This window comes from Neodiprion pinetum, chromosome 7 (genome assembly GCF_021155775.2).
Source record: "Neodiprion pinetum isolate iyNeoPine1 chromosome 7, iyNeoPine1.2, whole genome shotgun sequence".
Lineage (NCBI taxonomy): Eukaryota > Metazoa > Arthropoda > Insecta > Hymenoptera > Diprionidae > Neodiprion > Neodiprion pinetum.
The window spans coordinates 18416517-18440274 of record NC_060238.1 but is presented as its reverse complement, the minus strand read 5'-3'; the positions used below and the strand labels follow the sequence as shown (position 1 = coordinate 18440274).

Genomic DNA, 23758 nt, shown 5'->3' with positions numbered 1-23758 from the left:
CAGTCCCCCACCCCCTAAAAATGTCTTCCAATAATTACGCATCTCTTCAACATGGCGACAATAATTGATACGTTTGGTGTTATACTTCCATTGTAAGATTATTTTGTCCATAGAATTAATCAAGAATCAATTCTCACGAAATAATGTCCTAGCAGTGAGTTCACCCAAAATTCATTTTCTTGTCATCGAATCTATCGAATATCGAGCCTCGATGAGATTTCGACTCGTCTGCGATCTGACTTACGGCTGCCTTCAGTCAGTGAACGACCGTCATGGCGTGCAGAACGTGACAGACGTCGAGTAAATTCCTCTAATTAACATAGTTAATGTATTTCACTTTCTGCTGCAGTGCCAGTGACTGTGAAATTGACGATAAAGATATCACGGTAGCTTTTCATTAATACTAACAAACAAATTCATACGATTACGTTAGTAAAATCAGTGCCTATGCAAATACACGGATGTTGCACGAACACCGTAGGATCATTGCAATTTTCACGACTGGTGAAAGTACCTGACTGGCCGTGTAAAGGTCTTACGACCACCTTATGACCCAATTAGATATATCTCTTTTTTGATGTATCGAAGAATAACGTTATTTATTATTTTATAAGCATTCCGCACTAATAATCGAACCTCTCTTTGCATACTGTAAACTGTTTGCGTGAACGAGAGTCATTCTCCAAGTTGTATGTACAATATTCATGTAGTGAGATTCCTTTCATCGTAAACTAATTTGAGCCACAATGACCTCCGAAACGCGTGACGTAATCCGTGTTGGATCGCGAAAAAGTGAGGTGAGTAGACAGTTAAACTTGTTTAAGATAAGTTTCTTTTTTCCCACGTAGATGATAATTATTGTACGTATTGTAACACGTACAGATGATTATAATTTCCTTAATCATCGTTGAGCGTAAGCAATGCGTCAGCAGTTTTTATTCGGCATACGATTAAATATCCCCGACGGGCGGGATTATGATGACCTTACGAACGCGCAAGTCTTCCGAAATTCAAAAATTTCAAAGTTCATTTTCGGTTTTCAGGAAATCAATCGCCATAGCTAGAATCCAGATGGTCAAATAAATTTGTAAATTCTGTAAACGGTGGGAGATTAAAGGCGAACTATAGATTTAACTTAGAACAAAAAACTTTAGTACTGGCGTATTCTGTGTATCGATCGAGTTTAAATAAATCGGAGCAATAGTTGACAAAAAATTGCACATGCTATTTCGGAAAAGAATAATTCTGATGTGACGCAATTCGAAAGTCACTTTGATATGATATAAATACCAAGCTGATTTGAATATTGTATTCAACGTTTTAATTATGCGTTTTTCTTTTTCGTTTTTCATTAAAATCTTGTTCATTTTTTACAGTTGGCACTGATTCAAACCAGATTCGTAATTAAATGTCTAGAGGATATTCACCCCAAGAAAACTTTCGAGATAGGTGAGTTATATTTTAAATTTTATATCAATCAACGTAATCTTGTGTCATAGTATCAAGGTTATCAAGAAATTGAAAGAATTGGTATTTTTTTTTACTTTTTCAGATATAAAAAGTACTTGAGTCTAATTGATTAAACTGATTTATCTCATCTAGTGATTATTATTTTATATTATACAGCTGTATATTGCGTGATCCTGAAAATGTTGCCTGATATTCTTATTGACTCTCGGGATATTCGTTCACATTCTTTGCGTTGTTGTGATTTTGGGCATGCAAACTTAGTCTTTTATCACAGCACATACTCCATTTCCATTTAGAGTTATTTTGGTCTCGTCGACAGTTTGAAGAAATAATAAAGTAATGTCTATTATTTTAGGTTTTACTGCATGTTTCTCATTTTTTTTTCGTCTATTACTTCATGTTACTATCGTGTTATTTTTTTTCATCACAATCTCTGTCGAGAAATGATTTGTATCAAGTGTCTGGCAGAAAATAAGCTTCTAGTATGCAAAACGGTCTGTCTGGCAAATAATATTGGACTCTTATGTATAAGTTATACAATACCATATAGGACGTTGATTAGCATCCGTATGCGCCAACCATTGTCATCGATCTCGTTGTTGAATCGTTTCTTTTTGTCTCCTAGTTACCATGAGCACGAAAGGTGACAAGATCCTTGACAAATCGTTGCCAAAAATTGGAGAAAAAGCCCTCTTTACTGCCGAACTTGAAATTGCTCTGGAGAACGGCAGAGTTGATTTTGTTGTTCACTCATTGAAGGATCTTCCCACAACTTTACCGGAAGGAATGGCCCTTGGTGCTGTACTTAAGTGAGTATAAAATGGAGTGTTAATTCTAGTTTTAATTATTGAATAGTATCACGCAATAGACATGCTAATATTTGTGTAATATAACGTTTTTGTTTGTATGGATAATTAGTGTATCTTTACAGTACCCTGTTTGAACAAATTTCAATTTCCCATTAAGAAGTAAAAATCCTTGTAAATTTTTGGCACAAATTCCAAACGGTTTGGTTCGACACCGCCAAGCACCGGGTGAACTGATATTCGAACTGTAATGTATGGACATGTTTGGTATTCAAGCTCATGAAATAAAGATAACTACCGACTGACAAAAACGGCTATGCTTTACGCAAATGGAAAATATAGCGAATGCATGACTAGACTGTATATACAACACTCACGTTAGTTTTACCCCTCAAGGAGTAAAACACTGTTCTTTTCCTTATTTTGGTCAAAAGAAACTTATGAGGATGTATCAAATACAAATTCAGTTCGAAAACAATATACAGATAGGAGTACGTATTTATTTTTAATGACACTATATCCTGCTTGTCTGATGGCCTTGTTTCGAAATTATGTAGCCTCCAACATTCACATTCTCTCTTTCATCATATTTTATTTGTAGGTTATTATACCGGGGTATTAAATAAAAATGGGTGTCATTTATTCAAATCTTCAAACCCTCAAATGTATCATATAAACGTCCAATACAACGAATTTGTTATTGATGTGATATTTAAAAAACAAGTACAATTTTTATTCATCTGTCTTCTATGGAAGAAGTAATAAATCACTATGGAAGAAGTAATAAATCAAGATAATTTTTGTTCAGCATCGTACAAATTTTTCAGTGATATTTCAAAAATACATTGAACAATTTCATTTATAATAAATTGAAAACTACAAGATTGTAAAAGTACCGTTTTAATTGTTATTGTGATTGTTCTTCGTAGTGTTATGAAAGATGAAAAAATGTATGACTTCACACTTGTATGTTTAAAATAAATTGTCAATCAATTTACGTATTATCCAAATTGAATATCAACTTGACAAACTTGTCATAACTGGTTTGATTTAATTGATCTTGAAGCAGTTTATCACATTCTTCTGATTCGTCTTGGCAATATTTTTTGACTCATTCATTGTTTCTATCGTTACTTTGAATTATCATTGTATGACAATTGTGTTGTAAATAGATATAACTGGCAAATAAATGACTGATTCACAAACTGCAAACGTCTTACAGCAATTATTGTGTATTGATAAGATATAAGTTTTTCGAATTTGAAATACAAGTTTGTTTCATTGAAAAATGAAATTTCAGACGAGAAGATCCGCGTGACGCAGTTGTAATGTCTAAGAAATTCCTGGGAAACACCCTATCATCTCTTCCAGAGGGTAGCGTAATCGGCACTAGTTCTTTACGCCGATCAGCTCAGCTCGCACGAAACATGCCGCACTTGAAAGTAGAAAGTATCAGAGGTAATTTGAACACAAGATTAAAAAAATTGGATGACGAGTCGAGTACCTTTGCTGCTATCATTCTTGCTGCTGCTGGGATGAAGAGAATGGGTTGGGAAGATCGCATATCCCAGGTAAAAATATTACTTAATTTCTAGATTTCGGTAAAATTTAACTACACTGAAGAGAAGAAATCTTTAATAACAGCGTTTGAAAAGATAGTATTTCCATAACTTATTTTTTCTAACTTGTTTAACTCAGCTCCTGGAACCAGAAGAAGCTCTCTATGCAGTTGGTCAAGGAGCGCTGGGTGTTGAATGTCGAGAGACGGACTGGGATATTTTGTCATTACTGTCACCTCTACACGATATTGAAACGACCCTGAGATGCGTTTGCGAGCGTTCGTTTTTGCGCACTCTTGGCGGTGGTTGTTCAGCCCCTGTTGCAGTGTGTTCTTCCCTAGTTGAGAAAGATCTGAGTATAACAGGAGCCGTATGGTCGTTAAATGGACAAACCACCATCAGCTCCACTCTGAAGAGCAAAATATATTTACCAGATGATGATGGAGAACCGCCAAAGTGAGTTACAAATAAACTTTGAGCATTCGTCACATCGGAATATCGTCCGATTTGCAACTTGAGAGTCATTTTCATTTGGTAAATTAATGTCAACACTCTTTTTTATCCTATAGGAAGTGCCCGTACCGTGAACCCCGTTTATACTGCAGCATAGTCCCTGGAAAAGTGAGCGGAATAAGTTTATACGGGGCTGAACAGCTTGGGCAAGATATTGCAGAGCAATTAGTGAGTAAAGGTGCACTAGCAATAATGTCAGAGGCTAGGCAAGAAGTTCTTAGTACGCCATAGTGATATAATAGGTAAATAAACTGTTGTACATTGCATGTTGGTTACGGGTGGGTAGTTGAAATTTATTTTTCGTATCAGCCTTCGATTTTGTGGCGGAAGAATACGTCTTGCACAGTTTTAAGCTCGGAAGAGTAGTTATGATTAATTAATTGAAAAATACAAAATTATCGGCGACGGGGACATTGCATCTTGTCAAAGAATTGGATTATCACCTCAACACACTATAGATTTCGTATCTTTATTGCTGCTCAAATTACATTTATACATATTTTTTCCTGTCTCTTTGAAACAATTCTCATACCATCAATCAGTCAGAATTGTTACCACCTGGGAAATTTGTACTATCTTTGTTTCTTTCTTCTTTATTAAGTGTTTATAGATAATCATGACATTCGGCCCTATACAGGTATAAAGTTATATTAAATGAAATATTTGTTCCGTTTTCAAATATTTATTTGTACATATCACCGTGTTGATAACTAGTTGAATAATTTTACTAAATTTTTTTCCATCGGCTTCTACTTACCAGAGACACCCAAACACCATGGAAAATGTCAGGAAATTTATCTCTCGGTTATTTCTTTGACTAATTATTCGATATTCGAAATTATTTTCATCGCGTGTTCGATATTAGTCCATAACAGAGACTTAAATCAATCAATTTTGCAAAATTTCTATGCTTCTAGTAAAAGCTGTTGCCGTAATTCAGTCCATTTTACGGCTTAATATCATAAAGGTCTATTAGAATCAAAGGTAATGGAACAACAATAGGAGAACCCCAAAATGGGTGTATAGAAGTGATATAATGGCCTTGCTTCCAAAAATTTTGCTCAACATATTCTCATAAAACCATGATACATTTTTTCTTACGGTCAAAATTTGTCTTATTCATGGTTGAAAATCCGCGTAAAGCATTATCAAGGATAACAGTAATACAAGTAATGATCAGTGCTGTAATTATTAAATATGTATTATCTAATCAGTTCATGTGAACGGTTATGATAAAGTGAACCGTGACTATACTGGCCTAAACTATTTAGTGAAATAATATGACTTTTACGCAATATATTACAATACTGAGTGATTCAGTTGCGCAATCTCAAAATGCCTATACATATGTGACTCAGCTCCTCTCTTTCACTCATTTCATATTTCTGATAACTGAGATCTAGAGACTTAGGGGAAAAAACCTCGAGTATCGGAGAATTTGTCTGATCATAATGTTGTTGGGTAATTTAGAGATTGTTGAAAAATTGTATTGATAATGAGAAAACGCGTGAGCTGATCATTTTGAGTAACTCATGTTATGATTTAAAAATAATTATTATATATTGTATTTTGTTTCGCGCTTGATCTAGAAATTTTTTTTTTAATTTAACATTAGTACCAAAGCGCTCTTGTTTGTACATACCGAAGTAATATATATATTTATATATATTGTATATACAACTAAGAAATTACCGTTATTATTTTTAATAAGAACTTGATATACACAACACGTATATAAACATATGTATTTCATTCATTTACCATTTTATAGTTGGTATATTGAGTACAGTTTACATTATGGATTGAGAGATTCAGAGGAGAGAGAAAAGAGTGTAGTCACAAAGAAAATTTATTGTACATTAGATGTAATATGAATACGAAGAATAATTGATAATAAAAACAGATTTTAAATGAGTTAATATAATTCAAATTGGCTTATTTGGTGTTAATTGGTAATATAATTAATTTCCTTGAAGAAAAATGATCGATATTTCAAATACAAAAGGGAAAAAACTAACACGTAAGTGAAACTTGTATTTCGGAATGGAGTTTTTGAATATTTATATCGTATTTTGTTCAAGATGAACGCAAATTTTTCAGGAATGAAAAGGCAATGTGTATACATGTAGGTATGTGTTATGTATGTACGTATGTTTCAAACTTACCTTAGGCATGTCGGAAGCCAAAAAACAATCAATCAATTGTTATATGATGTGTACAAGACTGACAGTTTTTAATTGTGTAAAAATCTTCAAATTATTCGTATCAATAGAGGCACACCGAACAGGTAAAATTGTACTGTATTGTCTTTCCAGAGGACAACATTATCTATCATACACACATTGTTTTTCAAATTCTATCCCCTTATCGGTATTGCAGAGGAAAAAACAGTCCGAATACGATTGACATGTAAAAATTTGACATTGATAATGCGAATAAGAGATTCAATTTACATGTTAAATCATTACTGAATATCCAGTGGAAAATTCATCGTCCTCTACATGTCCAACGTAGCGATTTAATTCAACTAACCATTGATGGAATCCTTCTTTTCATAAACCGATTACTTTTTTGGGCAAAATAAACCTTGGGTTTGTCAATTATTAATAGTGTGATAAAATTTGAAAAACAGTCAACATTTTGTCATTATGACTTGAAGTTTCGTACCCTCTTCAAACTATTGAAGGTGATCTGCTTGAAACACCAGTGATTTGTTGTGACAAGACAACAGTATTGTGTCAGTGTTCCTTTGGTTTTCCAGGAGTGCAGGAAAAGGTTTCTATATTTTTCGATCAAGCTACGATTTTTTATGTCGTAAATGAGGTTCATCCTATAAGTTATTATAGTATTCCCGTTGAAATAATCGTTTGCGTTGAACGCAAATAGTAGTGGGAGTGAAATTAAAAATTTGTATGCATGGAAAGATTGGTATGAGCTACTTTTACTCTGTTAAATATCCTGTTGATACCTTTAGCATATATATTACTGTATCGCTAATTACTTGTAGCATTATATGAAGCAGTAAAAGCGTTTCGAGTTTTTATTTCTCTTCAAGCAGCAATAAGGCTGTTGACGGATTTTCGTACGTAAAATTGTTGTTTATTCACCACGTTATTATAGAATAAATTGTTATTCACTGCCGCGCGTGCATTGCATTTTTACAAATCTATTTCTTAGACCGTTGAACGTCAGAAGTGTCGTTTTTACTTCAACGAATTGCATCTCAGTACACAACATGAAGCTAACGAAATATTTGTTTAGATGTTACGTAACTACATTAAATAGTATGACTTAGGATTTTGTGATAGAGTAAGAAATTAACAGTCAATTATTTTGGCTAAAACGATCGTATAATCTACTAACATTCTTTTTTTTTATTTAGGAATAACCAACGTGATTATTTGCTGCTTTGCTATTCAACATCTTCTTCTGCCATCGCTGTCTGAGATCCGATTTTCTGTAACATGATGGAAAAAAATGTACCTTATTCTGAACCGTCATTTGCTTAGGCATCAAATACTATCACAATTTAAATTTAGAACGGTATGGAAATTTGTAGTATTGGAGGTAAATAACGCAAAAAAAAAAACCATAATTGTGTTTCCTTCATCTTTACTCTATTTTAGAAGAAAACAACTTCACGACTGACCAGCTTTCATCAGTTACAGTCTGTCCTGTCCAAGTAACAAAGCCTATTGGATGCCCAACAATGAGTAACATACATTTCTAGTTTTATTTCATCAAGCTGATAGAAAGGCATCACCTTGCATATTTCAATGAATTATTTTGAAAATCGTATGCACTCAAGACTAAAAGGCTGGCAACAAATAGTGGTTTCGTCGATGATCCTCATTTTTACTAAGTTCCACACAAATGACAAACAGGGTAAGAATCAGATTGGTGATATATACAGTTATAAGAATTTATAGATGTACTCTATTATTAATAAATATATTCATCGATTAGAAGCAACTACAGATCAATGATGCTTCACTATATCGAGATTATACAATGAAAAACCTTGATTCAACAAAATTATAAGAAAAACATGCGCAAGGGGTATATTATGCTGTTATAATGTTCAATCTAAAACAAACCTGGCCAACTGACGGAAGTCTTTGTAGTAGGAGGTGGAAAACTTGTGGCGGAAGTGTTTGCTGTAGAACTTGCAGGAGCTGATTGGGCTGTCCGCAAACTGTGACTGCATTTGCCAAATGCTCAACACCTCCGTCGAGGTCGCCACCCGCCAGCATCTCTTCGCCCAACTGAACCTGTTGAGAATTTCAAACAAAAACATTATTCATTGATTATATTATTGAATAATTAGGGCATCTAACGATGATCAGAGGAAATAAATTTATGCTAGAGTTGAACAATTATTTCAGTCTCCGACACTCAAACATACACATGATTATAAAAAGTCAATTGATTTACAGGTTGAATATTTATATCGATTGTATCATATTTGACGATCTGTAGATCATTTGCGTATATATGTATGAAGGATTAGAGAAAAAAATTATTCACATTTTCTATCATGGTCAAGTTGACTTTGTTTTTCTATGGTCCATAGTACCAAGTCGAATACTGAAGAAATGTATTTCTTCTTAATACTTTTTGCAAAACACAAACAAAAATACATAGCACTGAAACAAGGAAATGACTCCCTTTAAATTTTTGGATCTAGATGCGTGGTGTCTCGTCTAACTCATATGATGAACATGATGAAATCAGAATTGATTAATTCATACATCTGTGAATGGTTTTAAAAGAGTAAAAGATGCACTCCTTTGTACTGATTTCCTAGTATTGTTTTTGAGCCATTTGTTTATTCAAACTTCTCTCGTTTATCAATAACAACACATCCATACCTCTTGGAAGAAGAACCTCTGCATCGCTTCGTGATCTTTAAGATCAGGTATTTTTGTTCCAGCCTTTTGAGCCTGTTTCCTTGCTCTTCTCCCTGGTAATAAGCATGACTTTATGAATAACTGTTTGTTGAAAATTTTTTATAAATTTTGCCAGTAATGAAGATGCAATAACACAGTGACGTCAAAGCAGTTAACAAAGTCTACAGCAGCGATATGAGTCTAATGTGTGTCCAGATACCTTGTCATGCATTACTATGTAACAAACCAAAACATTCAGAAGTGATGTCGGTTTTGAAAGCAGGGTTAAGGAACGCAGAGTTGACTTTGACGTTCGTTTTAGGAAGTGTCGATGCGAAGTAGAATTACGTTGGATCGAAATGTAGGATATTGATGACAATGATAGTCGATGGGTGTGTAACTCACGTTCGCGTAATTTCTTTTTGAAGTCTGGATCGCCTCGCCGTTTTTGGTCGAAGTAAAAGCAATACCCTATAAATATACTGCCGGCAATTCCGGCAGCGATGCCTACTGCAGCTTTGGAAATCATTGATATTTTAAGTAATCAATTTCCAACTTCCGAATATCGTTTAATGTTATTTTAATTTTAGTAGAGACAAATTCACAAGGTCTTCATTGTGACTTCGACCATTGCACAAAAGGGGTTGCGTTCGCTTGTTCGAATATCGAGTGGTCCCAAATCCATTAGAATCTATCTTGGCTAGATAGCTTGGCTGCTTTCCTTTGATGTAGGGTGCGTTCCAAAAATCACCAATTCCACAACTTCTTGATTGAAACCGGAGATTTTGGTATTGTGGAACGCAAAGTAACAGTTATCTTTTGTTAAACCAAGTTTATGCGGTAAACTCGGTTTATTATGATTTGATGGGTTTAATTAATGTCAAGTTGTGGAACTGGGCCTTATTTTTATTAGCTCTGCCTGTCACAGGGAGTCTGCAGCGCTACCAGCTGGTTTCGGAACGCACCCGTGAATTACTTCGTGATTGGATTACTGAAATAGAGATATACTGGAACGCTTATTCTCGAGGTGGGGAGCTAATAGAAAGAGATAACGCAATGGAGATACCTTTGACCCGTCCCTCTCGTATCGTGAACAGTTTGCTTAAAACCTTATCAAATTCACGTGCCGTAGGCACTGATGCCGTGGATGCCGCCGATAGCCAGATAATTTAGGGAGAGAGAGTGCTGTGGTCAATTTGATTGTCAAGAATGCATGTTCTGGATTTATTTTATAAAAATGTGTCATTGGTATGTGCATTTAACCTGTCAAGTACAGCCTCCGATTTTGGTGTATCTACATATGAATCAAATTTATTATTCACTAAATTTGACCATAATTTTTTTCGTCACTCAACTAACAATCCAGAGTTACGATCTATATCATTTATAGTTTGAGATTCATAAAGACTAATGGGTTCTAATGATTATTTATGATCTGTGGGTATATTACACATGTTTAGCTAAAAAATTAATGTTTTTAGACAATTTTGATTTGTATAAGAATTGTCCAGTTAGTAAATTGATCGATTGATTTATAAGTCAAAGGCAACTTCGTACTTAGCCGTGTGAAGTAGGCTGTTGTAAATATTCTGCCTCACTTTTTTCGTGGGCAAAAAATTTGGCTGCTCATAATCGATTCGTAAGACCCTTTCAAGACTAATTGGACCCTCAGGAACCAAGAAAAGGCAGCAAAAAGAGCGTAGGACCAACAGGAGAGAAATAGCGAGTGAAATTCATCGTTTTTCGGCTGTAACTTTTTATACCATGGTCGCAGTGTATCGGGACTGGGCTTAATCGATTTCTCTCGCAAAATTACGTCGGAATAGCGCCACAATTAATTTATTCCAGCACTCTTCAAAGTCGCGAAAAGTTTCGCCAAAAATGCAAAGGGGTTAGCCTTACTTTTTCTTCATTTTTCGGCCGAAAATTTTGGGTCTCCGATTCGATTTGTACAACCTTTTCCTGACTAATTGGACACTCAGGAACTCAGAAAACGCAGCGAAAAGAGCGTAGGATCAACAGGAGAGAAATTACGAAGGAAAAAGCACCCGCTGAAAAATGTCGACAACACAGGTTCCTGTTTTTTGGCTGTAACTTTTGATGCGTTGATCGCAGCGTGTTGGAACTGCGCCCAATCGATTTCTGTCGCAAAATTACGTCGGAATAGTGCCACAATTAATTTATTTATGCACTTCTCAAAATCGCGAAAATTTTCGCAAAATATGCAAAGGGGTTAGCCTTACTTTTTCTTCGTTTTTCGACCGAAAATTTTGGGTCTCCGATTCGATTTGTACGACCTTTTCCTGACTAATTGGACACTCCAGAACTCAGAAAACGCAGCGAAAAGAGCGTAGGACCAACAGGAGAGAAATGGCGGAGGAAAAAGCACCTGCTGAAAAATGTCGAAAAACACAGGTTTTCGTTTTTCGGCTCTAACTTTCTATACAATAACCGCAGCGAATTGGGCCTGCGCCCAATCGATTTCTGTTGGAATATTACGTCGGAATAGTGCCACAATTAATTTATTCCGGCACTCTTCAAAGTCGCGAAAATTTTCGCACAATATGCAAAGGGGTTAGCCTTACTTTTTCTTCATTTTTCGACCGAAAATTTTGGGTCTCCGATTCGATTTGTACGACCTTTTCCTGACTAATTGGACACTCCAGAACTCAGAAAACGCAGCGAAAAGAGCGTAGGATCAACAGGAGAGAAATTACGAAGGAAAAAGCACCCGCTGAAAAATGTCGACAACACAGGTTCCTGTTTTTTGGCTGTAACTTTTGATGCGTTGATCGCAGCGTATTGGGCCTGCGCCCAATCGATTTCTGTTGCAAAATTACGTCGGGATAGTGCCACGATTAATTTATTCCAGCACTTTTCGAAATCGCGAAAAGTTTCGCCAAAAATGCAGAGGGGTTAGCCTCATTTTTTCTTCATTTTTCGGCCGAAAATTTTGGGTCTCCGATTCGATTTGTACAACCTTTTCCTGACTAATTGGACACTCAGGAACTCAGAAAACGCAGCGAAAAGAGCGTAGGATCAACAGGAGAGAAATTACGAAGGAAAAAGCACCCGCTGAAAAATGTCGACAACACAGGTTCCTGTTTTTTGGCTGTAACTTTTGATGCGTTGATCGCAGCGTATTGGGCCTGCGCCCAATCGATTTCTGTTGCAAAATTACGTCGGAATAGTGACACGATTAATTTATTCCAGCACTTTTCGAAATCGCGAAAAGTTTCGCCAAAAATGCAGAGGGGTTAGCCTCACTTTTTCTTCATTTTTCGGCCGAAAATTTTGGGTCTCCGATGCGATTTGTATGACCCTTTTCTGACTAATTGGACCCTCAGAAACTCAGAAAACGCAGCGGAAAGAGCGTAGGACCAACAGGAGAGAAATGGCGGAGGTAAAAGCACCCGCTGAAAAATGTCGACAACACAGGTTCCCGTTTTTAGGCTGTAACTTTTGATGCGTTGATCGCAGCGTGTTGGGATTGTGCCCAATCGATTTCTGTCGCAAAATTACGTCGGAGCAGTGCCACAATTAATTTATTTATGCACTTCTCAAAATCGCGAAAATTTTCGCCAAAAATGCAAAGGGGTTAGCCTTACTTTTTCTTCGTTTTTCGACCGAAAATTTTGGGTCTCCGATTCGATTTGTATGACCCTTTTCTGACCACTTGGACCCTCAGAAACTCAAAAAACGCAGCGAAAAGAGCGTAGGACCAGCAGGAGAGAAATAGCGAGTGAAATTCATCGTTTTTCGGCTGCAACTTTTCATAACATGATCGCAGCGTATCGGGACTGCGCTTAATCTATTTCTCTCGCACAATTACGTCGGAATAGCGCGTCAAATAATTCATCAAAGCACTTTCTAGAATCGTCCAATTTCGCCAAAAATGCAAAGGGGTCAACCTAAGTTTATTGAACTAAAATTTTCAGTAATTAATATTTTACGCGAAGAATGGACGGTCGGAAAAAGAATTAGTATGAAAAGCAAAAACTAGTTTAAATTGGTATTAATGATTTATTCTTAACGTTCAAGAAAACACTGCTGAGTCAGAAATTGTTATTCATAGAAAGTTGATTCTGAGCTTTGATGAATGTTGGAATCGATACCTCCAGTGTAATTAGAACTTACAATTACAAAACAAAAGGACTTGAACTCGATGAAGAATAAGTTATGCATTGGCTTGTAGGAATACGGAATATTAGTATATCTGTGAGAGGTGGAAAATATATATCTTCAAATCCATATCTTAGCTCACAATAGTCTCGCTAATCGTTAATGACGACTCAATCTTATGCTGTCTGGGTAGGCAGATCGAACTCTGTATTTTTTGTTTCAGGGAACTTGCAGCTTACAACGCCACCACTCAGATCAACGTTTTTATATTACACATCGACAGTATTATCAGTTTTTTCAGCGCCAAGAATGTAAAATTGCGAAATGTGCTACCGTTCAAACAAATTAAGTTGTTTAGTGCAAACACAATCTTCCTGGGTGTAACTTATACTTGTCACTAGTGCGCATTGACAAAATCCGTCTTCACCAATATCCTGTCTTTCCATTCGTCGAAAGCTGAGGAATCAGCAGTCAAAGTATGCACTTTTTACATAGGTTGAATCCACCATGAATTGTCATACACGAATAATATCCTGTATGTTTTGTTGTTTCCCGGAATCTGACGCGATTTATTCGTCACTTGTCAAATGAATTAGGACCATGAAATACGATGAAGCACCTTGAACAATCTTAAAAATGAAGTAATTAGCACACCTAACGTGATACACCTTCATATCAATATACTTCAGGCCAACCCTTAAACTATGTAGAACCTCAGTCTCAAGCCATAAATCTACCAATACAACTCACCGATAAAAACATTTCCAGATTCAAATCGAAGTATCCCATTCCAGATATCGATACAGTTTTCAATGCTCTTAATGATGCGAATTTCGAAGACATTTTATAGGAAACAGGAGCTTCCCACCAATTAATCCTGAGTAATTCTTGAGACATTTCTTCGGCTCTCGTTGTCAGTTTCACCGTGTACCAGGAAAAGCTTAACAATTGTGCCGTAACGACAAACAAGAAACTGATCATTGAAAGTAATGCAGTCACGTCTTTAATCTGTAATGAAATAATAATATCATTAAGCTACTCAATTATTGTAGTAAATTTTTTCATAAACACGGAAAATATTACCGTAGCTCCGATGTATGCCAAAAGAACCAAAGACAATGCATTGCATCCAACCACAATGAAGACGAAAACGGAAAACGTTTTCCTTATTTCTACTAGGATACTGTAAAGTAGTTAGCAATTTTTACCGACAATTCAGACTAACTCATTCAATCTTATCACTCATATGTATCTCATACGTATATTTGTGGTTTAAAAAACGTTTGTATACTTACCGGAGTACAAGTTGATGGTGCTCAATCCAGGAAATCAACAAAATATTTGGATCCTCGGGCCACTCGGTGCAACTGGAATGTCGAACGAGGTTATTTCTAATTGTCTGTGCAGACCTTTCTTTGACTCTGTGCGTTTTTACATTGGAAAGTATGACCAGCATATTATGTAAGACATTGAATTCCTCCGCTTCACGAATAATAATTGCAAGAAAAATAGCATCCGAAGTTGAAGTCATGTTGATCCAAACACAGCCGCAAAAGGATTGGAATATTATAGTGAGCTGCAATGGAATATAAGTATTCGTCAAGTTCATATCATCCTGTACGAGATGTTATCACGATGATTAAAAATAAAACAGAATCTGCTAAAGTTTGCTGAGTTCACTGTATTACTTTACCTGGTAAACTGGAAATCGAGATACATCAAAGGGATACCAAGCTTCGTATACCAGGACGTGAGGTATTGTTCCGTTCAATGCCAATAACTTAAGTTTTTGAATTCGTGCCTCATATGACATTACAAATGGTGCGACAGTGAATAAGCATCCTGTAAATTGTGCTACGCAGAATATTCCCAGAAATAATCTGTTCGAAGTTTTGAACGCCTTCGAGGCCGCATTCTGTCCATTGTTTGGAGACATGTATTTATGTTTTTAGTTTGCGAAAAATCGATATGTACTATAAAGAAACTCTTATTCAGGAAGTACCTGATCACGGAGAAGACGAAACGACGCGGGTACTTGAAAATTGTCAAATTCTTTGAAAATATTCCAAATATCTTTTCTCATTACGCCGATGAAAATTACTCTGCAGAATGTCTGAATGCCGTAAAGAGTGCTTATGGCATTCATAATCACCTAGAAGTTATTGATCAAAGTTATAGGTAAACGTCAAACCTCATGATTTCATAATCAAAAATGACTAATTTATTATTATTCTATTCATGTTTATACCTTTGGCATATCCGGTATTTTCAATACCAAGTCAATGATGCATGGGATCACTTGCAAAGGTATTGTCAGAGTGAGAATCAGTGATCTGAAAAATTCAAAACTTAGAAACTTGGAGTTGTTCGCGTCGAGGTCGTCGGTAGGAAACCAATGCCCACTCCAGCGAATGTATTTGAAAGTGTTTGCCATGAGTTCGGAATAGAGTTTGACTTTTTTCGCGCGTGGCATTACGGCTGAAGGTATTGAGAGTTCCGAATACGGAAGAAATACACGAAGTACTGCTGAATAGTACAAGCTCTGATCATTAGTCGTACTTATAAACCCCATTTGCGTATAATATTGACGTTTAAATTGAACGAGATTAGTCGAATTGTTAGACGAGTGCTTAAACTTAATCTTTCGCATTCAATAGGAATGACTACGTTAGCCTTTGAAGTTTCGGTGACCATAGTTGAAACAAATATTGCAATTGGTGTTGTTGATCGACCGCTAATGATTATAGTCGTGATGGTGATCGACTCGTTGTTAATGTGGTGAATATTTTGGGCGATATTTAAAATTCTATACTGTGTGAGGTTTCATTATTCGAAATAATTTTTCTTACCGATGCATATGAATAATTTTAATTTAATTCGAAATACGGCTTTTCCACCGTTGGTTAAAACGGATCCCTATCGTTTCTAAATGTTATTACTTTAATCAGTGACTTCGTTAGCAAACTTGAACGTGCGCAAATCTTAATCAATATATTGATAAGCAACTGATTTATATTATGAAAATAATTGGAGCGGAAATGAAATTTTGCGTGGCGTTAATTAAAGTTGATTCGAGTAGCTGAGCTTATTAATTAGGTCTTGCGACTTGAATTGCGATGAGATTAAGGTGTTGCGGTTCGGCGGTTTCCTGTTTCTCCCCCAAAAAAATCGGATAGCCTAAACCTCCTATCCGCGTGACTATAAGTACCAGTTATCCACTTACTACCGAACTCGTTGAAGCGTTTGTGCAAAAAAGTTCATACATTTATAAAAAAAATTGACTTGGTTGATCTCACATCTTCCAAAACCGGATTTATACCCAAGTCTTTTCTTTTTTCTTCTTTGAACTCTTTTCAATCCTTGCCCATTGAAATATATCCATCGATCATGTCGATGACTTCGTCTTCTGGTAAGACGGCCAAATCCAATGTTGGTGGACACAATGAAGATTTGCGAAAAAGGTGAGTCACGTTTACTCTGAATAACTGTAACTGACAGAAAAATTCTCAAAGTTTTCGTAGGATGGAAATCACAATTAAAAGTATTATAATTATTCAACAGTCATTCCGCATCTTTTTAATTACAGGAACTCCACCTTGCATGGCCTGCCACTGTGCTTTTCTTCTGATATCATCAATTCTGGGAATGCCTATAACCACTACTCACCGAACAAAATTTTCAAGGTCTCTCAAATTATGCTCCTATTTTTCGACAGTATTATCTGTTGCTGCAACATATATAATTAAGGTCACGTATACGAGTGGATGGCTGAAGAAATGAGGGAATTTTTGAAATTTATAACAACACAACCTAGTATTCAATTATATGGACTTTTGTTTCATCCAAAGCATGCAGATCAAGCTTCACTTATAGTTTTTTAGAAATAACTCACGATACCTCAATAACGGCTTAACTAATCAGCTTTAAGTGTGAAAACAGTATTCTTGACAGTTTATCCTGGTTCTAACGATGAGTTTTTTTTCAACAAAATGGCGATCGTTTGAAGTCCTATATAGTTTTATAGGAATCAAACTTCGATCGAATTGAATAATTGGTCAGGGAGTTGTAAATTTCAAAAATTCACTCATGTCTACACATGTACAGATGCATATCCCCTTAGTGAGACAAGTACCATGTTTGAGTGAAACTCGTAATCCAATACTTTAATAATGGAGTAGCACAGCCAAGCTGGCTACCCAGGAATTGATAGTAAATGACGGTCACATTTCGTTTTTGATAGTTAGGAGAACTCGGATCTGGTCTCAGACCGAGAGGAGATGTTCAGGATTTTTATCAACTGAAGCAAAAATGGTTAGCAATACGAACGCGTACGGGAGAATTGTTCGAAGACACGACATTCTCAAAACCGGATTCAGTCTATGCCTGGTACGCGGAAAATAATCTTGTTCAAGGAGTGACGTGGCTACGCCCAAAGGTAAGTATTAACAACTGTCGTGGATAAATGATGTTTGTTAAGCTAGAAGATATGTTGCGAACCGTTAAGTATCTCGCTTTTACTTTCAAAATCCCAATCGTTTCCATAATATTCAAAACTCGACCGAATCAGTGGCTGGTATGAATCAAGATGTGTGTATTTTTTCCCAGGATATAGTTGATAATCCAAAACTATTTGTTGACGGAGTTTCACGATTCGATGTTCAGCAAGGGAAGTTTGGTGATTGTTGGCTTCTGTCAAGTATTTCCAATTTAGCGATGCACCGAGATATGTTACTTCGAGTCGTACCGGAGGATCAAAGCTTTGAAGAAAAAAATTATGCTGGAATATTCCATTTCAGGTAAATTTTGTCTTCCGGTATTGTTCAAACAAAAGATGGTAAGTCTGTTCGAAGATGTGTGTCATAAATTGAGTCTACACTTGCAGACTGCACGAAATCAAGCTATCGCTATTATCACAACTCTTTTACTCTAAGTAAAATTTCTATTTGTGGTTACTATACAGTACACAGTGCGTATAATAATAGGACATTGTGTACCAAGGGGCTAAAGTATTACTTTTAAGGCCAAGGCCTTGAAAGGTCCACCCCTAAGGTTCACACAAGCATACACTTGAGACGCGCCGAAAGGCGAGGAGAACATGGCAGTATGATATAAAGTAGTTTACATAACGCGAGCATGTTTCACACGTTTTTCCGTACACAAAGTACCTGTTTCTATGACGGACGAATGAGTCTGCGAATGCGCATGCGCGGAGTACTGAATACACCACTTTTGAGTCCTAGGAGTTCAAAGTGGTCTTTTCTGTACTGTGCGCATGCGCTGTCGCAAACGAATCTGACATCACACGACCCTAACCTCAATTTCTTGCTTCGCAAAAAGTGCGTTACGTACTCTTGTTATGTAAAGAAGCGTGTGCAACAAGGAGGCAACGGTTTTTTCGCCTCGCGTATTTGGAATATTCGTCTTCGGCTCACCTGAGACTCCAAATTTACGCTCGGCCCGGAAAGACCGAGTTTACCTCGACCTCGTTACACAGTATACTGTCCATTTTTTTTGCCTGAACTGAAAAATGTAGTTCCGGACACATAATGAAAATAAGTTTGTTGCTTTAATCAGAAAATCTAGTATATGTTACTATTTTTTTAAAATTATGATTGCTCGGGCGCCATTTTTTTTACGATCCTTGAGATGATTTGATTTTGATGCAACGAGAAATTGATTTTAAGGCCTTGTTCAACGGGACGAACGTAGCTTATTAAATAAACAGGTTTAACTACCTCGCTTTAATCACAAAATTTACACACTAAATAATAACTTGTACCGAAATTTCTTTTGTAATTTCAAGAATATTCAAAAGCATTATCATAAAGATACATATTATTTAACAACTATTATACACAACGGAATTGTTCTCAGTGTAAACTGGCTGTTAATTGTAATCCGTTTACTTAGATTTTGGTACTGCGGAAGATGGGTGGACGTCGTAATAGACGATTTCCTGCCAACGAAAAACGGAAAATTAATATGTGTACAATCGGGTGATCGAAACGAATTCTGGAGCGCATTGCTTGTAAAAGCTTACGCCAAGCTTTATGGTTCGTGGGGTGCTCTGGATGGCGGGTTCTCGACAGAAGCTACGGAAGATCTAACCGGAGGTATATCTACCGTCGAATATAATCTCACTGCAATATTTGACAATATGCTCCAAGACATGGGAAAAAATCATGCACTTATAGGATGTGCGACAGTAAGTAATTATACATTTTTGTTACATCAATAATACGAAAACGTTTCAAGTTTGTTACGAAACATCGTACCGTGTTCGACTATAACGAAAAAAATGAAGAAACAAAGAGTAACGAATCTGGAATATTTGTCTGAAAAATTCGACACTCTATCGAGTTTCGTTACTCCGCGGCATGTCAAATTACAGTCGAAACGATTGATTTTTCCGGATCGTTAAAAATTCGATAAGCGTGCATATACATTTTTCACTTAACTGTAATGAAATTTTATAGTACGCTCGATAATTCACTTCTGGACTCGAAGTTGTTTGTACTTTTTTTAAAAGTAGAATATGAAAAACGATCACGTTTACCTGTTTCAAACATTTTACTGTAGCCAGCTATTGATGCGAACGGCTTGAAGTCAAATCATGCTTACGCTATCACGAAAGTCTTGAAATACAAGGGAGTTCGACTGTTGAGACTAAAAGATCCGTTCGGCGATGAGGTTGAATGGAACGGGCCGTGGAGTGACAAGTAAGGTCATGAAAAAAGTGACTACGTTGAAATAAAAATCGTTCGCCACCAAATATAAACCAGATTGATGATTCTACAGTTCGAAAGAGTGGAAATCTGTTCCTGACAACGTGAAAGAAGAACTCGGTATGAGGATTGGCGCTGACGCTGACGGTGAATTCTGGATGGCTTTCGAAGATTTTCAAAATCATTTCCATTCTGTATCGACTTGTTATTTCAACTCGGGGTCATTGAACAAGGACGGCAAACGTAAATGGAAAATTGGTACTTTTGATGGCGAGTGGGTGCGTGGCGTCACAGCTGGACATAATGGCTGTAAGAAATGGGGTATTTCAAAGGGCTCGATTGACCATTGGGGAGCTTGGCTGAGCAATAGCGATTGCCTATGTAAGGAAATCAAATTAAAGATATATTTTTTTCCACGCTTTTTGCCATGTACACAAATCTATAACATTTTTTTCTTTTAACAAATTCAAATAATATAGAAAAGGTAAACAATGTTCGATATACAAGAATTAAAAAACTATTTATACAGTTTTTAATTATCACGAACCGTCAATGATATGGGAACAATGTATATTGTTTTAGACACTCAATTAACATACATTAATTATGATATTATATTGAATATCACGATTTGGTATACTTGTTGAGATTTCAGTGATTGGGATCCAACCTCACTTCTACCAATATATTTATTATTAACAATATATAAAAAAACGGTAAAATTCATTATTATTATTATTATTCATTGAAAAATGTACCGTTAAATCTAAATAGCTGCTCTCTTAGATTTTTCATGATAAAATCAAAACATTTTTTTATTAAAAATTATTTTCATTCCGTTTAATTTTTTTTTTTCAATTAAATTATTTTAGTCAGCCTAGTCGGTAAATGTAATAAACAATTGGAATATAATTTGCAGTGAGACCCGTACAGAATCTACAGTACCGTATAAATTTGGGACAGCCGGATCAGGGAAACGATAAATGTACAGTGATAGTATCATTAATGCAGAAACATCAAAGGGTAAACCGAAAAGTTGTCGAAATGCTGGATTTTATGTTTCAGATTTATCGTGTAAGTTTTTGGTTCGTACTGTAACAGGAGTATATGATTAAAAGCAATATTAATCAGAACATTTGGGGTAGGGAAAAAATGAACACAGCAAGAACCAACTTCGTTGTTTAACATTTTTCAACAGATGGACAAACCTCACAAATTACCGAAGCCATTGGACAGTAATTTTTTCGAATCACGGAAAGCGATTGTTATTAGCAACGGCCAACTTTGGGCAGATTCACGAAGTATCGGCTGCCGGGTAGAATTACCACCTGGAGATTACTGTATCACACCGATTCTTAATTCCAAAGACAAGGAAGCGGAATTCTTGCTTAGAGTCTGTTCTGAATATCTGACTAATATGGAGTAAGTCATGCTTGATTAACATGCAGGGTGTCCTAGAACTAAGTGACCAAACTGATAGGGGTAATAGAGGGGTTCAAGCTGAGTAAATTAACCCGAAGATCGTGTGGTCTCCGAAGTCTTGTTCACGAGATTCGATTGGTTAAAAAATCGTGTCTTAACGACTGGTTTTTGTCAACAACAAGACGAATAATATCAAATTTAAGAATTTCACACGAAAGTATTTCCAATATCAAATTTTACTACTAAAACGCTACTTCGGAGACCACCATGTTCTTCAGGTTAATTTACTCAGCTCGATGACCTCTATTACCCCTATCAGTTTGGTTACTTAGTTACGGAGAATCGAGTATATCATACGTATTATTATAGCATATAAGGTCAATAAACGCGATGCATTATATTGAACACATTTACGTTACAGGGAATGGGACGAGCAAATTGGTCTTTGCGTGGAGAACAATGATTCGGTAAAGGAAAATTTTACAGTTATTCGAATTATTACGCGAACAGTTGCAATTCTAGCCAACTTATCAGCTGTGAACGCTTGCGTTGAAGAAATAAGAAAATTATCGTAGAATAACTGCAACGGGAAAGGTGATTTAAATAATTAGTAATGAAATCCTTTTTCAAGGTACCTCATTCGTCAAAAGTTCATTCGTCGATGGATTACAACGATAACAAATCAAAATTACAGGATTTTGAAAAATATGCGAATGGTGCGTTGGAGGTTGGCTGGAAAGATTTGAGGAAAGTGTTGCAGGATGACTTTGGAGAAGGTTTGTATTATTTTGTCAATAGAGATGAGATGTATGTTAGACAAAAAAAAGATTTCCTTACTTGTTGGTGATTATAGTGTTGCCGAAAAATCATCTAAACTTAATTGTTGAGTGTATTGTGTATTCTTCACGGAAATACATTTCGATCTGAACCGCAGACTTCGTTAGGGTAAAAAAATAATAATAAGCAATAATAAAGTATTCCTGTGAGTCTGCCAAAATTTATAGAGTACGAAGTACGTAATGTTGAATATTTTCAATCCATTGTACTGAACATATTAGTTATGTCAGGGTAGCAGCAAAGATGAATTGGCGCTTAAAATTTTATTTCATTTGAACCAACTGATGATGTATAATGTAAATATACCGACCTGCGTAATAACATTATTGAGTAAATTTGTATTGAACGAAGATTTCAGAGAGTATCAGTGTCGCAGCATGGTAAGTATGCTGGATAAGCTGGATTCCGGTAAAATTGGATTCAGAGAGTACGTAGGACTTTGGAATGATATTGGAAAGTGGAGGGTGAGAATTTCTCTTCTACGAATACACGATTCCGTGATTTATTTAATTTTTATTACTGGAACAACCGTTTGATCCATAGACAATATTCAACAAATACGACAAAAACGGGCATGGTCACTTTGAGACGTTCGAATTGAGAAAGGCTGTGAAAAGTGTCGGATACAATTTGAATAATTACACGCTGAAGAAGCTCGTGCGTCTTTACGAAAGCAATGTTGGTAAAATCACGTTCCGGGATTACGTCATGTGCGCATTACAAATGAAGACGATGATTGGTAAGCGTATTTGATTATACTTGCATATTGGTTGAGACCCGATTGTTTTGCTTTGATCTCACTAAGAACTTGGATTTACAGATTCATCCGGAAAAAATCAGGAAGGAACGAGCACCAAATCAGCTACGTTTGGACTTTGTTCTATTTAATGCTATGAATTAAAAGGTTTCACAGTTTTATAACGATTAACTAACATGTATTTTCCATAAGCTTCTTTAAGAAAGAAATGTTATTGCATTAAATAAAATGATAACGATCAACGAGTGTTTTGTGTGTGAAGATAAACAACCAGAATGATTAAAATCGGTTAACGACTGTAAAATTAAAGAGCCCCGATTGCTTTTACGACGTAAGGCACATAATTCAAGGTCATCTTGAAAGTTTGATCAATAGGTTTATTTTCATATTAGTTCTGTTTGATTGTTTATCGAATCTCGGGACAAAGTCCCCTCGGTTACGCGTTATGCATCGGACATCGTAATTATGCGTTGAGCAGGCTTTGATTAGTAAGTAAATTAACAAGGAAAGAGAAAGTAGCGCTGACAAAAATATCTCTTTGATAAAGTTGATGAAATTTCTTTACACAGCTGTCGTCACTTTTTCAGAGATTATTGGAGATATTTAAGAAAATCCTGATAGAGCACGAGCTAATAATGTTAATACCATTCAAATATTA

The 23758-nt window shown here is 36.0% G+C and overlaps 4 protein-coding genes across 5 annotated transcripts; 2 read left to right on the top strand and 2 right to left on the bottom strand.

Moving 5' to 3' along the window:
- Positions 1-259: 259 nt before the first annotated feature.
- l(3)02640 (porphobilinogen deaminase-like protein l(3)02640) lies at positions 260-6272 on the top strand. 2 transcript variants are annotated; one of them, XM_046636225.2, is made up of 6 exons: positions 260-792; positions 1377-1449; positions 2096-2279; positions 3577-3847; positions 3975-4291; positions 4405-6272. In XM_046636225.2, exons 3-6 carry the CDS (start codon positions 2101-2103, stop codon positions 4577-4579), a joined length of 942 nt encoding a protein of 313 aa, XP_046492181.1. In that variant the 5' UTR covers positions 260-792; positions 1377-1449; positions 2096-2100; the 3' UTR covers positions 4580-6272. The 2 variants fall into 2 exon arrangements, with proteins under 2 accessions (XP_046492181.1, XP_046492179.1); XM_046636223.2 differs by having other exon boundaries at positions 260-797.
- Positions 4660-9896, bottom strand: Tom20 (translocase of outer membrane 20). Its single transcript, XM_046636228.2, has 4 exons — positions 9643-9896; positions 9220-9311; positions 8446-8619; positions 4660-7805 (listed from the first exon to the last, which is right to left on the bottom strand). Exons 1-4 carry the CDS (start codon positions 9764-9766, stop codon positions 7761-7763), a joined length of 435 nt encoding a protein of 144 aa, XP_046492184.1. The 5' UTR covers positions 9767-9896; the 3' UTR covers positions 4660-7760.
- A 3732-nt stretch (positions 9897-13628) lies between these two features.
- Positions 13629-15793, bottom strand: LOC124223719 (odorant receptor coreceptor-like). Its single transcript, XM_046635953.1, has 7 exons — positions 15608-15793; positions 15362-15511; positions 15053-15274; positions 14655-14935; positions 14443-14542; positions 14110-14367; positions 13629-13688 (listed from the first exon to the last, which is right to left on the bottom strand). The coding sequence occupies exons 1-7, from the start codon at positions 15791-15793 to the stop codon at positions 13629-13631; spliced, it is 1257 nt and encodes a 418-aa protein (XP_046491909.1).
- An 817-nt stretch (positions 15794-16610) lies between these two features.
- On the top strand, positions 16611-23342 carry LOC124223867 (calpain-B-like). The gene is made up of 14 exons (XM_046636219.1): positions 16611-16820; positions 16946-17042; positions 17600-17794; positions 17965-18155; positions 19270-19564; positions 19939-20078; positions 20158-20465; positions 21004-21158; positions 21283-21506; positions 21928-21973; positions 22138-22282; positions 22695-22807; positions 22887-23082; positions 23164-23342. Exons 1-14 carry the CDS (start codon positions 16747-16749, stop codon positions 23229-23231), a joined length of 2247 nt encoding a protein of 748 aa, XP_046492175.1. The 5' UTR covers positions 16611-16746; the 3' UTR covers positions 23232-23342.
- Positions 23343-23758: the final 416 nt, after the last annotated feature.

Coding starts and splice junctions, on each gene's coding strand:
- Tom20 (XM_046636228.2), bottom strand. CDS start 9,766: ATGATTTCCAAAGCTGCAGTAGGCATCGCTGCCGGAATTGCCGGCAGT. Junction 8,620..9,219: donor AGAGGTTCTTCTTCCAAGAG/GTATGGATGTGT, acceptor AATTCTCAACAG/GTTCAGTTGGGCGAAGAGAT. Junction 7,806..8,445: donor GACTTCCGTCAGTTGGCCAG/GTTTGTTTTAGA, acceptor ATCATGTTACAG/AAAATCGGATCTCAGACAGC.
- LOC124223719 (XM_046635953.1), bottom strand. CDS start 15,793: ATGGCAAACACTTTCAAATACATTCGCTGGAGTGGGCATTGGTTTCCT. Junction 14,543..14,654: donor CACCATCAACTTGTACTCCG/GTAAGTATACAA, acceptor ACTACTTTACAG/TATCCTAGTAGAAATAAGGA. Junction 13,689..14,109: donor ATCTGGAAATGTTTTTATCG/GTGAGTTGTATT, acceptor TTTGAACGGTAG/CACATTTCGCAATTTTACAT.
- LOC124223867 (XM_046636219.1), top strand. CDS start 16,747: ATGTCGATGACTTCGTCTTCTGGTAAGACGGCCAAATCCAATGTTGGT. Junction 20,079..20,157: donor AACGGGCCGTGGAGTGACAA/GTAAGGTCATGA, acceptor ATGATTCTACAG/TTCGAAAGAGTGGAAATCTG. Junction 22,808..22,886: donor ATGATATTGGAAAGTGGAGG/GTGAGAATTTCT, acceptor TTTGATCCATAG/ACAATATTCAACAAATACGA.